Source organism: Tachyglossus aculeatus, chromosome 22 (assembly GCF_015852505.1).
Source record: "Tachyglossus aculeatus isolate mTacAcu1 chromosome 22, mTacAcu1.pri, whole genome shotgun sequence".
In the NCBI taxonomy this organism is placed as follows: Eukaryota; Metazoa; Chordata; class Mammalia; order Monotremata; family Tachyglossidae; genus Tachyglossus; species Tachyglossus aculeatus.
The window spans coordinates 46,202,323-46,215,018 of NC_052087.1; the positions used below are offsets into that span (position 1 = coordinate 46,202,323).

The window sequence follows — 12,696 nt, forward strand, 5'->3', positions numbered from 1 at the left end:
ATCCAGTGCTTAGAACAGTGCTTTGCACATAGTAAGTGCTTAATAAATGTCATTATTATTATTATTGATTGATTGATTAAGTACAGTGCATTGCCCCCTGTGACTGTTCAATGAATACCACTACCACTACCCTTCATGGCAAATCAACTCTGCAAGATGGCCCATCCTACCAAACTCTCCAGAAGTTAAGATAGTGAAGCAGAAAAGATCCAGAAGAATTTTCAGGAGAATTTCAATAACAGTATTAGCAATACCACCTGAACTGACTGCAGAGGGTTCCCACCTTTTGGCCCACTCATGTGTTGCCTGGCCGGGGACTCCCGATTCAGTTTTTCTGCCCCTCTGGGTCACACTACAGGAACAGATCTAAAGGCTGAACACAGTCAACCACCTAACACTGCAGGCAGACTACAAGCTGAAAGTGAGGAGAGGGAGAGAGAGAGAGGAGGGGAGAAGAGAGAGAGGAAGAGAGAGGCACCTCTGCACTTACTCCACAAGATGATCTCTCAGAATCACCCAAGGAAGCATCACGGAGTAGTGGATAAAGCCTGGGCCTGGAAGACAGAGGACCTGGGTTCTAATCCAGCCTCTCCCACCTGCCTGCTGTGGGACCTTAGACAAGTCACTTAACTACCCTGGGTCTCAGTTTCCTCGACTGTACAATGGTAATTCAATACCTATTCTCCCTCCTACTTGACTGTGAGCTCCATTTGAAACAGGGACTATGTCCCACCTGATTATCTTGTATCTACCCCAGTGCTTAGAACAGTGCTTAACACATAGTAAGTGCTTAACATATATGTACATTAAAAAATCCCCAACAACACACAGCCCACACTCCAAAAGGATCCTTTTATTGTAGAGCACAAAATAAGCAAAAACAATAATGATGAAACAATGACAATCTCATGATTATTGAGTGGGTGTGAAGAACTGATTGGTTTACAGCAAATTTGTTTGATGTTTCTTCATCAAGCTAAGGGGTAAGGTTTATTCTCTCTAGGCTGATGCAGATGAAAGATTCCCAGGCTCAGGTCAATGGAATTATCTGAGGAATTTTTCTCTAAGGCTTGGGAAAGAAAGAATTCACAGTGTTCTAGGTTTTCCAGCAAGTGAAATGACTAATTATTGTTATTCCAGACCAAATTCACATTTCTTTCTGGTGAGCTTCTTCTCTGCCCACTCAGGAACCATTGGAAGTGGAGGTGTGTGTGTGGGGAGGTGTGAACGAGAGGCTTGTCTTCAGTCCCAGCCCCAGCGCCATCAATCAGGATCCCTGGGTCGAAGCTGATAAGGATGGGATTGGTCCAGCTCATGGCTCATGGAGCCTTGCAGCGACTGATCAAAAGCCTTCCAGTGGAGCAAGTAGTGGAGACATCCCCAAGCGGATCATCCTTCATGGGTTTGGATTTAATCATTAGGACTGGCCGCTATCTTCTAGGGGCACCTGGTGTCTCCTCCTGGACTTCAAAAATAGGTCCTGCAACAGAAATGAAACAATTTGAGGGTCTAAGTTAAACCCAGGCTGAGCGGATTCCAAAGGGAAATGAAAGTGAATTTTGTCATCTCGGAAAGTTCATGCATGTTTTCATGAATGAACCACCGTCTGCCCTTGCCATACCAGATCAAGAGCTCACGTGGGAGGGAGGGAAAGAGAGGGCCAGAGGCATCAGGCACAAGGTCAAGGAAAACTCTTGGGAAGAGTGCAGTGGAAACAAGATGGTGGCCATATGTTGTCCCGGCTCTGTGGTAGAGAGGAGGCCCTGGATGCTTCTGGGAGCAGAGGGGACACCAAGGGGAGTTTAACATAATTTACAAGACATGTAACCAAAGTCATATAGAAAACCAAATTTTCCATGTAACCTCTGTCCAGTCTCTGAATCTGCACTTGTAACCTCAGCCTCAATTTTTAAATTCCCAGATCCTAAATCTGTTAGTACAGATCCATCCCGTAGTTGTGGCCGGTTTCTCCCAAATGTGGGGAAAACAGGCACCTTTAAACACTTGATATGCACCTTACCATCAGCCCCACAGCACTTAGATACATATCCATTATATATTTGTTTGTTTTGTCTGCCTTCCCTAAACTCCTTGAGGGCAGGGAGCCTGTCTATCAATTCTACTGTACTGATGGCTCCCAAGTGCTTAGTACAGTGCTCCGCACATAGAAAGTGTTCAATATATGTCACTGATTGATTGACTGATTCCTTTTGGCAGTCTCCAGGACCCTCCTGTGGGCAAAGTCAGGAGGGACCAGAGGACAAATCAGGAAAATTTGATCCAAAAAGGACTCAGGAAACAGCAGGACACAGGAACATAAACTCCAGTTCTTTGGGCCAGCTATAAATCGATCCAAAATTATCTGGGGGTCAGAGCAGCTCAGAACAACTCCAAATTCCACTCTTGGCCTCCAACAATAACCTCACCCTGACGTCTGTTTAAGCTCTCCACATTTCTGAATTTAATACCAAGGAAGAAATGTGAATTATCTTTCATCTTTCCTTTAGTTTTCTGAGAGATTTCAGGGAAACGTCCAACGGCCTGTACTCCTCCATTCAGGATTGAGTACTTAAACTTCCACCACTCTTGATTCTCATACTCCTTGAAGACTTATGAAATGGGTTAGGACCCAGTGGTGCCTTCCTTGATGAGGCCTTAGGGAATATTCTGCTCTGTGACCTCAGGTTGACCTATTCTCCCTGCCAGCTCCCTTGCCCTTGTTGCCCATGACACAGAAGGCCCGGGTGAGGCAGTGATGATGGCTCAGCACAAACCAATACCATTATTACAAAAACCACTCAAGAGCACGTCCTGCTGTGGGGAGGACCTGCCTTTCCCCTCAGAACCACTGGGGTTTAAGCCATGTCCACCCTGAATGGCAAAAGGACAGAAAAGCTGCCAGTATTTTCACAATAATAATAATAATAATGACAAGCACTGTACTAAACACTGGGGCACATACAAGGTAATCAGATTGGGTACAGTCCTTGTTCCACTTGGGGCTCACAGTCTAAGGGAGAGGAAGAATGGGTATTTTATTCCCATTTTACAGATGAGGCATCTGAGGCCCAGAGAAGTGAAGAGACTTGCCCAAGGTCACCCAGAAAACATGTGACAGAGGTGGGATGGGCGGAGGCTGACAATAACGTTTTCTGAGACACTCACCCCCTTGGACACAGTCTTTCTTTCAGCGGGTTTGACTCTAGGATGTCAAAGACTGCTTGCAGGGCCTAAATCACATTGTTTACCAAGTCTCAACAGGTCCCCCAAAGTCACAGGGGGGCTAATCTTGCTCCCCAGTGAAAGAGAGTAAAATTTGTCCCGGGGTGGGAAAGAGGAGGGGAACCAATCAATCTTATTTACTGGGTGCTTACTGTGTGTGAAGCACTGTACTAAGCATTTGGGAGAGTACACCAGAGTTGGTAGATATGTTCCTTGTCTTCCAGGAGCTTATAGTCTAGAAGAGGAAGGACCATTCTATGAGTGAGATTAGGGTGCATATTTAGCAGACAAGTGGTGGAGCCGGCATTAGAACCCATGTCCTCTGACTCCATAGCCCGTGCTCTTTCCACTAATCCATGAACCCAGGTCTGGCTAACGCCCAGACCCATGCTCTATCCATTAGGTCATACTGCTTCTTTTTATGTCTGCCTCCCCCTCTAGTCTGTAAACTCCTTATGGGCAGGGATTGTACTTTGTACTCTTTGCATTTCACTCTCCCAGGCATTTAGTAGAGTGCTCTGTACTCAGTAAATGCTCAATAAACACCACTGATGGATTTAATGATTGATTGAACTTCCAAGTGCAGGACCCCTGATGAATTTTGGTCAGGCGGTGGGGGGAAGGGAAGAAGTGAGAACACTTTGGTTCCGTAAAATTTGTCAGTGGAGTGCGGTCCAAAGAACCCTGTGACACACGGCAGGCGATACAGCAGAGGGGGCAGACTGGATCATGTCCTGGGCGGGCAGGCCGGAAAGACCTCGCGCCCTGGCCCTCGTGCATCCTTTCCCAAGGAGGACAGACCCAGAGCCCCTTGGGGCCATCTATTCACCAGGAGGGATCACTGTGGCCACTACAGCTGCAGGAGAAACCCTTGTCTGTGCACAGGGGCGCTGGCTTCAAAAATCTTTCTGATTGGTTGAGGGCTTGCTGCTGCAGAGGAGGGAGACGAAGAGCTACATGCACACGGGGCGGGAAAACACAAGCAAAATTAGTGACTCGGGTTGTTTCCTTCTTGCCCAGTCAGTTCTTGGCCACAACCCCCTGCTCCTTCCCTCAAATCAAGACTTGGGGGTTGAAAATGTTAGGGGGAATTACACAACCTCAAGACAGAGAGTCTTAAAACACCCTTGATCGATTCATAGCGGTAGCAGTCTTGGTTCTGTAAGTTCGAGAATTAGGAGTCTGGTTTTCAAAATGGTGACAAGCATAAACAAATGGGGGTGGTGTGTGTGTGTGTGTGTGTGTGTGTGTGTGTGTGTGTGTGTGTCTTGTACACTTTATACTACCACAGCGGATCGCAGCGAAATGCCCACTTTATGTCCTACTTGGCTTTAAAATGCCTGCCTGCTTCCCTGCCCATGGAGTTAACTATGAATAACTTTGCTCTTAGAGCACAGCGTGGAAGATCTACAGGTTTGAAGAAGGATGTTTTGGGGCAGGACAGGGCTAAAGATGAGCTGTCAGGGGTGGGAAGGAAGACGGACCGTGAGGAGTTTACAGGTAGATGACTGTTCTTTCCAGTTAGTTGAAACAGAGCTGAACCAACCAGGAATTAGTTACCACATGGGCCTCTATCCTGGAGAACACTTACAATTCATCGTCATACTCTTTGGGTGGAGACACTGCAATGACCAGGTCAATCCAATCCTGTGGGAGAGGGAAGCGTATATTAGCCTGAGAATAAACACCCAAAATGCTCCTGAGCCGACAGATGTACTACCCACCACACACCCACTCCTGCAGTGGGGATAAAATGAAAAACATCTCCACTCTCCTGGGAAAAGCTTTCCTCCTGCCATCGGCAAGGAGGAAAGAAGTCATCTCCAAGGCTGATTACATTTACATTTACCCATTTACACTAAACGTCCTCCCATGATGACTCCATGATGGCCACTTCTGTCACTAGATCTCAATGCTCCTAATATTGCCATCATGTTTCTCCCTAAGTTAGAGCAGCGCAAGGAGCCATGTGAGGGGGAGGAAGGAAGGAAGGGGCAGAGCAGAGAAGGAATCTCTGTGTCTCTGTTCCCATCGGGATAATGGCTTCTCTCCTGTGCTCACCCACGTCGCCTCTTTAGGTCACACCCCACGTACCAACCCCATTATGCCATCCTAGGCAAGGGAGCTCAGTGACATGAGAGATCAATCCTTGGCTGGGTGGTAGTGGTCGGGAGGGTGATATAAAGATTGAGGAGCAGCTTAGCCTAGTGGATCAAGCATGGTCCTGCCAGTCAGAAGGTCATGGGTTCTAATCCCGGCTCTGCCACGTGTCTGCTGTGTGACCTTGGGCAAGTCACTTCACTTCTCTGTGCCTCAGTTACCTCATCTGTAAGATGAGGATTGAGACTGTTTGACCCACGTGGAACAGGGACTGTGTCCGACCTGATTTGCTTGTATCCACTCCAGTACTTAGTACAGTGCCTGGCACATAGTGAGCGCTTAACACATACCATCATTATTACAAAGAGGCAGAGCAACGAGGAGAAAAATCCTGGACTGGGGATGTGTGAGCCTGGAGATTCATTCTATGCCCTTGGGGACATGAAGGACCACCAGCATGGCTGTGTGTGGTGGGTGGGTGGTTCCTTGGGAATTGCGGAAGGGAAGCCCTTACTCACCCCTCCTTGATTCCAGGCTCTGGTCAGGGTGGCCTGGGCTTCCTCCAGAGTGGCATCAGTCAAGATCTTCCCATTGATGGCCAGGATCTCATCTCCTTGTGCTATGCCACCTGGTAGAGTATTAGCATTTATTGAGCACTTACTTTCATTCATTCATTCAATCAATCATATTTATTAAGCAGAGCACTGTACTAAGCGCTTGGGAAGTACAAATCGGCAACATATAGAGATGGTCCCTACCAAACAACGGGCTCACAGTCTAGAAGGGGGAGACAGACAACAAAACAAAACAAGTAAACAGGTGCATTAGAATAAATAGAATTATAGCTACATACACATCATTAATAAAATAGAGTAATAAATATGTACAAATATACACAAGTGTTGTGGGGAGGGGAAGGGGGTAGAGTAGGGGAGGCGATGGGGAGGGGAGGAGGAGGAGAGGAAAAAGGAGGGACTCAGGAGTCTACTCTGTGCAGAGCACTGTACTAAACCTTGGGAAAGCGTGCACATGTGAGAATTAGATACAGAACCTGTCCTTTGAGAGAGGCTGTGCTCTAGCAAAGGGATCAGAGCCCTCAGCCCTCATGTCACTTCCCAGCTGCTGGCTGTGTGCCATCTTCCTCATGTGGCAAACCAAAATCTCACAGCTCAAAGTGCAGAGCAAGCCCCGTAGTCCCTAGAATCAATCAATCAATGGCTTTTTCCCCCTTTTACTCAGACTGGAACCATGTCCAAAGTGATTAACTTATATCTACCCTAGCACTTAGAACAGTGCTTGACACTTAGAAAGCCTCAAAAGATACCATGATAATAATAATAATGATGATGATAATAATAATGATACAGTTCTCGAGGCTGTAAGCTCCTGGTGGGCAGTGAACATGCCTACTAATTACTCTCCCAAGTGCTTAGGACTGCTTTGCACACAATAAATGCTCAATAAATAAGAGTGATTAATAATAATAGCATTTATTGAACATCTTCTGACACTGTGCCAGAACTTGGGAGAGAATACTGCAGAAGCAGTGTGGCCTAGTAGATAGAGCCAGGCCTGGGAGTCAAAAGGACCTGGATTTTAATCCCAGCTCTGCCACTTGTCTACCTGTGTCCTTGGGCAAGTCACTTAACTTCTCTGTGCCTGTTACCTCATCTTTAAAATGGGGATTAAGGCTGTGAGCTCTATGTGGAACAGGCACTGTGTCCAACCCCGATCATCTTGCATCTGTCCAGTACAGTACTTGTCACACAGTAAGCCCTTACCTAATACCATTAAAAAACTGCTCTCGGCGAATTTTAATACCACCCATGGCTGCATTCAAAGAGGTGTCAAGGTGTGATGGTTTAAACTGGACAACTACTCTCCTTGCCCCTCCCTCCCTGCTGCTCCAGACACCCAATCCATGGGAGTAGAGTAATAAAGTACAGTTTAAAATCAGTTTCAGGCTCCCTTTTCATCTATGTGCATACAGGCTACAACCCACTAGCCAATTAGCACCGTGTCTCCCTGCATCCAGTCACACCCAGTGATGCAGGTTTTGTCGCTCCCACACATGCCAAGAGGATCCCAAAAAGCCAACCAGGAGCCCCCTTAACCCCCAGGGAATGGCGGAGACCCCAGCCCCTGGCCCGGGTGGCCAGCGAAAAGAGCCAGAGCTCCGGCTCCACGATGAGCTAGCTATTGGCCTGGCCTGGACTTTGCCAAGACTTAGTACAGTGCTCGGCACACTGTGAGTGCTCATTAATGGATCGATCGATTGACTGACCGGCCTGCTGAGCTGAGCCAAAGGAGAAGGGATCTGACGGGAAGAGGGAGCGGCCAGAGGGAGGGATAGGCGAGCAGGACGGTGTGGGTGAGAGGAGGCCCTCTGGCATCGGGACCAAGCTACAGGCACAGAGGCAAGGTGGCCATTCCTCCTCTTTGTTCAGAGACAGGAAGAGAGGCCTTCAGTACCCTGGGCTTGGCACACAGGGCACTGAATTCCTCCTTACCCCCAGATCAGGCAGGGATCTCCCCCTTCCCCACAGCCCCCCACTCACCATGCCTGTCGGCGGCCCCATCCTCATACACCGCAGAGACGACTACCTTGCCGATCGGGGAATCAACACCTCCTTCCACCGCCAGGTCTAATGACCCCTCCTGGTCCCCCAGAGGCAAAGGAAATGAGAGACAGAGTCAAACACACACCAGCCCTAGGAGAGGTCTCTGGATCAGGCCAAGGCTCAGACTGGGCTGTCCCTACAGACGCCACTTACTTCTCCCCAAGAGAACCCCAGATTAATTGTAGTGTTTGTTAAGCACTTACTATGTGCTAAGGACTGGGGTAAAGAGAAGGTAGATGGGAAGCAGCATGGCCTAGTGGGAAGTGTTTGGGCCTGTGAGTCAGAGGACCTCGTTCCTAATCCTTGTTCTTCCACTTGTCTGCTATGTGGCCTTGAGCAAGTCACTTCACTTCTCTGTGTCTCAGTTACATCAACCGTAAAATGGGGATTAAATACTACTTCCTCCAATTTAGACTGTGAGCCCCATGTGGAACAGGGACTGTGTCCATCCTGATTATCTTGTATCTACCTCTGCTAAGTACAGTGTTGGCACATAATAATAGTAATAATTTTGGTATTTGTTAAGCGCTTACTATGTGCAAAGCATTGTTCTAAGCGCTGGGGAGGATACAAGGTGATCAGGTTGTCATAGTAAGTAGAGAAGCAGCGTGGCTTATTGGAAAGATCCTGGGCTCGGGAGTCAAAGGTCATGGGTTCTAATCCCGGCTCCGCCACTTAGCTGTGTGACTTTGGGCAAGTCACTACTTCTCTGTGCCTCAGTTACGTCATCTGTAAAATGGGGATGAAGACTGTGAGCCCCCTGTGGGACAACCTGATCACCTTGTAACCTCCCCAGCGCTTAGAACAGTGCTTTGCACATAGTAAGTGCTTAATAAATGCCATTATTATTATTATTATTAAGCACCTAATAAATATAACCATAACAATCATACTACTACTACTACTAATAGGACAGGGACTTTTATTTTTATGTTTTTATTACTATGAGAAATAGGGACTATTTCTAATAGGGACTAGTAGAAAAGTCCCTGCCTCATGCGGGCCCTACAGTCTAAAGGGGAGGGAGAGCAGCTATTGAATCTGCATTTTGCAGATGAGGCAACTGAGGTCCAGAGAAGTTAGGTGACTCTGAATTTAGCCCTTAAATAAGGAGTAGGGGCATCACTTTAACTCCCACCAAGGATGGGGTGAGAGATGAAGGGCTTAAGGAGCAATGGGAAGGAAGGGAGGGAGGGGTTGGGACAAGCCATGAAGGGGTGAGTTGTGAGTCACTGAAGTTGGTTTTGGAGGAAGGTGGTGGAATCTCTTCTCTGAAGACCTTAGAGAACAAGAAGGCTGTCTTCTCCTTCTTCTCCTGCCTCTCTCTATCTCCTTATCTCCTTCCACACTTCTCCCCACTGCTAGATTGTTAAGCTTGTTGTGGGCAGGGAATGCGTCTGTTATAGTGTACTCTCCCAAGCACTTAGTACAGTGCTCTGCACACAGTAAGCTCTCAATAAATACGATTGACTAACTGACTGACTGCTAGGATATGTGGTCCTGCCTGGAGGCAGGGGAATGGATGGGGTGACCCCAGGAAATAACACTAATCATAATAAATGTGGTATTTGTCAAGTGCAGACTATGTGCCAGACACTGTACTGAACACTGGTGTAGATACAAGCTAATCAGGCTGGATACAGTCCCCGCCCAACGTGGGGCTCTCAGTCTTGATCCCCATTTTACAGATGAGGGACCTGAGGCACAGAGAAGTGAAGTGATTTGCTCAAGGTGACACAGCAGATGAGTGGCAGAACCGGGATTAAAACCCGGGTCCTTCTGACGCCCAGGCCCATGCTCCATCCACTAGGTCAGGCTGCTTCTGTAACCTGCCATCTTGCAAATCCCATGAGTATTGGAAGGGCCCTGGCTGCTCTAACTTCCCCAAGGTCACCTCAGTGGGTCCCTCTCCTCGTGCCCTGCTCAGGCCTTCTAGAGGAGGCTCCTCTCTGGAAAACCCCAGCAGGAAGTCATGCATTTTGCTCATGAGGATTCAGGGCCCCCGCAGGGCATGGGAAAGCAGACAGGAAGCCGGCTAAAGGGCCTCTCCCTCCCCTGGTCCCAATTCTGCATTTCTGCCCTCCCCTTCCCTCTCCTCCCCTCCCCTCTGCAAAGCAGCTGGTAAGGCAGGCAGCCGACAGGAAGCTGACAAGGCTCAGAGAAACCCTCCAAGTCTTCCGCTCTATCACTCTCTCCTGTTCAGGATTCTGAGCTTAGAGTGCCTCAGAGAGCCTGCTGGCACATGCCACCATTCCCTGGCACCTCTCACCCGTTCTCCTAGAGCCCTGCAGCAGTTCAAAATTGGAAGGCCCCTCCCTCAGCGGTCCCTTCACCGGGACAATCCCAAGGGTGCAGACTGGAGGCAAGGGAGCGAAGGCAGAGACCCATGAGTGTCCATCAGAACAGAGAGAGAGACAGAGACAGAGAGACAGAGAGAGACAGAGATTTATATATATTAGGAGAAGCAGCATGGCTCAGCGGAAAGAGCCCGGGCTTTGGAGTCAGAGGTCATGGGTTCAAATCTTGGATTTGCCACTTGTCAGCTGTGTGACTTTGGACAAGTCACTTCACTTCTCTGTGCCTCAGTTCCCTCATCTGTAAAATGGGGATTGAGACTGTGAGCCCCACGTGGGACAATCTGATCACCTTGTAACCTCCCCAGTGTTTAGAACAGTGCTTTGCACATAGTAAGTGCTTAATAAATGCCATGAGAGAGAGAGAGAGAAAGAGAGAGAGAGAGAGAGAGAGAGAGAGAGAGAGAGAGAGAGAGAGAGAGAGAGAGAGACAGAGCTGGTGAAGCTTCATTGCTTGGCCAAAAGATGACGATGGTGATTGCCTTTTCACACCCACCATTTCCTTGGCACAACTGGAACCAAGACCCCCCCCCTGCCCCCCCACCTCACTCCTACCCCCGTCACTGCCCAGGGCTTTCTGGTTCAGAGGAGTTTAATTGTGGTATTTATTAAGTGCTTACCATGTGCCAGACACTGTACTAAGCACTGGGGAGAATATAAGCAAATCAGGTTGGACACAGTCCTTGTCCCACACCAGGTTCACAGTCTTAATCCTCGCTTTACAGATGAGATAACTGAGTCACAGAGAAGTGAAGTGATTTGCCCAAGGTTACGCAGTGGTGGAGCCGGGTTTAGAACCCATGAGAATACCAGAGGGGGAAGGAGACCCAGAAATGGACCATCCTTTCTCCCCCTCCAGTTTGACTACATCACCTTCTTAATACGCAGGAGGCGGACATCTTTCCCCAGGATCTGGTCTGGCGGGAACTGGAGAGAAAAGAAAAAGACCAAAAAAAATGTAGTTTAACCTTGGAACAATAAGATTGTGAGCCCCCATGTGGGACAGGGATTGTGTCCAACTTGAGAACCTTGTATCTACCCCAGCACTTAGTACAGTGCCTGGCACATAGTACATGTGTAAATATCCTAAAAAATAAATCAATAATGTATAAATTGAGCACTCACTGTGTACTAAGTGCTTAGAAAAGTACAATGCAACAGAGTTGTACTGAGAACAGTTTGGCCTAGTGGACAGAACATGGGCCTGGAAATCAAAAGGACCTGGATTCTAGTCCTGGCTCTGCCACTAGTCTGCTGTGCGACCTTGGGCAAGTAGCTTCACTTCTCTGTGCCTCAGTTACCTCACCTGAAAATATGGATTAACTCTGTGCACAGTAAGCACTCAATAAATACAATTAACTGACTGTCTGTAAACCTCATGTGGAACATGGACTGTGTCCAACCTGATTAGCTTGTATCTACTCTAGCACTTTGCATAGTGCCTGGCACATATTAAGTGCTTAACAAACACCAGCAACAACAAAAAAACCCAGAGTTGATAAATAGGATCCCTGCCCACCAGAGCTTACAGTCTAGAGCAGTGGACAGACATTAAAATACATTATGGTTCAGGCCAGCGCTTAGAATAGTGCACCAGAGCTTAGAGCAGTGCTTGGCACATAGTAAGGGCTTAACAAATACCATCATTATTATTACATAAATGCTTTAGGGCTGAGAGTGGGGTGAATATCAAGTGCTTAAAGGGAACAGGAAAACTGACTGTGAAATCAATCAATCAGTCAATCAATGGTATTTACTGAGCACTTACTATGTGCAGAGCACTGTACTAAGTACTTGAGAGAATATAATACAACAGAATTAGCAGACATGTTCCCTGCCCACAACGAGCTTGGAGTCTGGAATTTCTGAATGCCACCGACTATTTTGGTGAGAGAGCCATCCAATCTAGTGCTTAAAAGGGAAGGAAAATTTGACTGGAATTTCAGGATACCACTGACTATTTTGGCTAGAGAATCATTCAATCCATGGTATTTTCTGAGCACCTACTGTGTGAAAAGCATCGTACTAAGCATTTGGCTAGGTAATAATAATAATAATGGCATTTATTAAGCGCTTACTATGTGCAAAGCACTGTTCTAAGTGCTGGGGAGGTTACAAGATGATCAGGTTGTCCCATGGGGGGCTCACAGTCTAATCCCCGTTTTACAGATGAGGTAACTGAGGCACAGAGAAGTTAAGTGACTTGCCCAAAGTCACACAGCTGACAATTTGTGGAGCCAGGATGTGAACCCATGATCTCTGACTCCAAAGCCGTGCTCTTTTCACTGAGCCACGCTGCTTCTCTAGGTAGACACAATAAAGAACCTATTGCAATAATAACAACAACACTGATGGTATTTATTGAACCCTTACTCAGTGCTAAACCCTGGGGTAGATAC

The 12,696-nt window shown here is 47.6% G+C and overlaps 1 protein-coding gene across 1 annotated transcript in view; it reads right to left on the reverse strand.

Moving 5' to 3' along the window:
- Positions 1–4,072: 4,072 nt before the first annotated feature.
- The window catches only part of USH1C (USH1 protein network component harmonin), a 64,381-nt gene continuing 55,757 nt past the window's right edge, over positions 4,073–12,696 (reverse strand). The window contains exons 22-26 of the mRNA XM_038764294.1: positions 11,171–11,224; positions 7,881–7,980; positions 5,841–5,950; positions 4,814–4,869; positions 4,073–4,175 (exon numbers count right to left, since the gene is read on the reverse strand). Coding sequence (XP_038620222.1) covers positions 4,073–4,175; positions 4,814–4,869; positions 5,841–5,950; positions 7,881–7,980; positions 11,171–11,224 — 423 coding nt within the window. The remainder of the gene's footprint in view (positions 4,176–4,813; positions 4,870–5,840; positions 5,951–7,880; positions 7,981–11,170; positions 11,225–12,696) is intronic.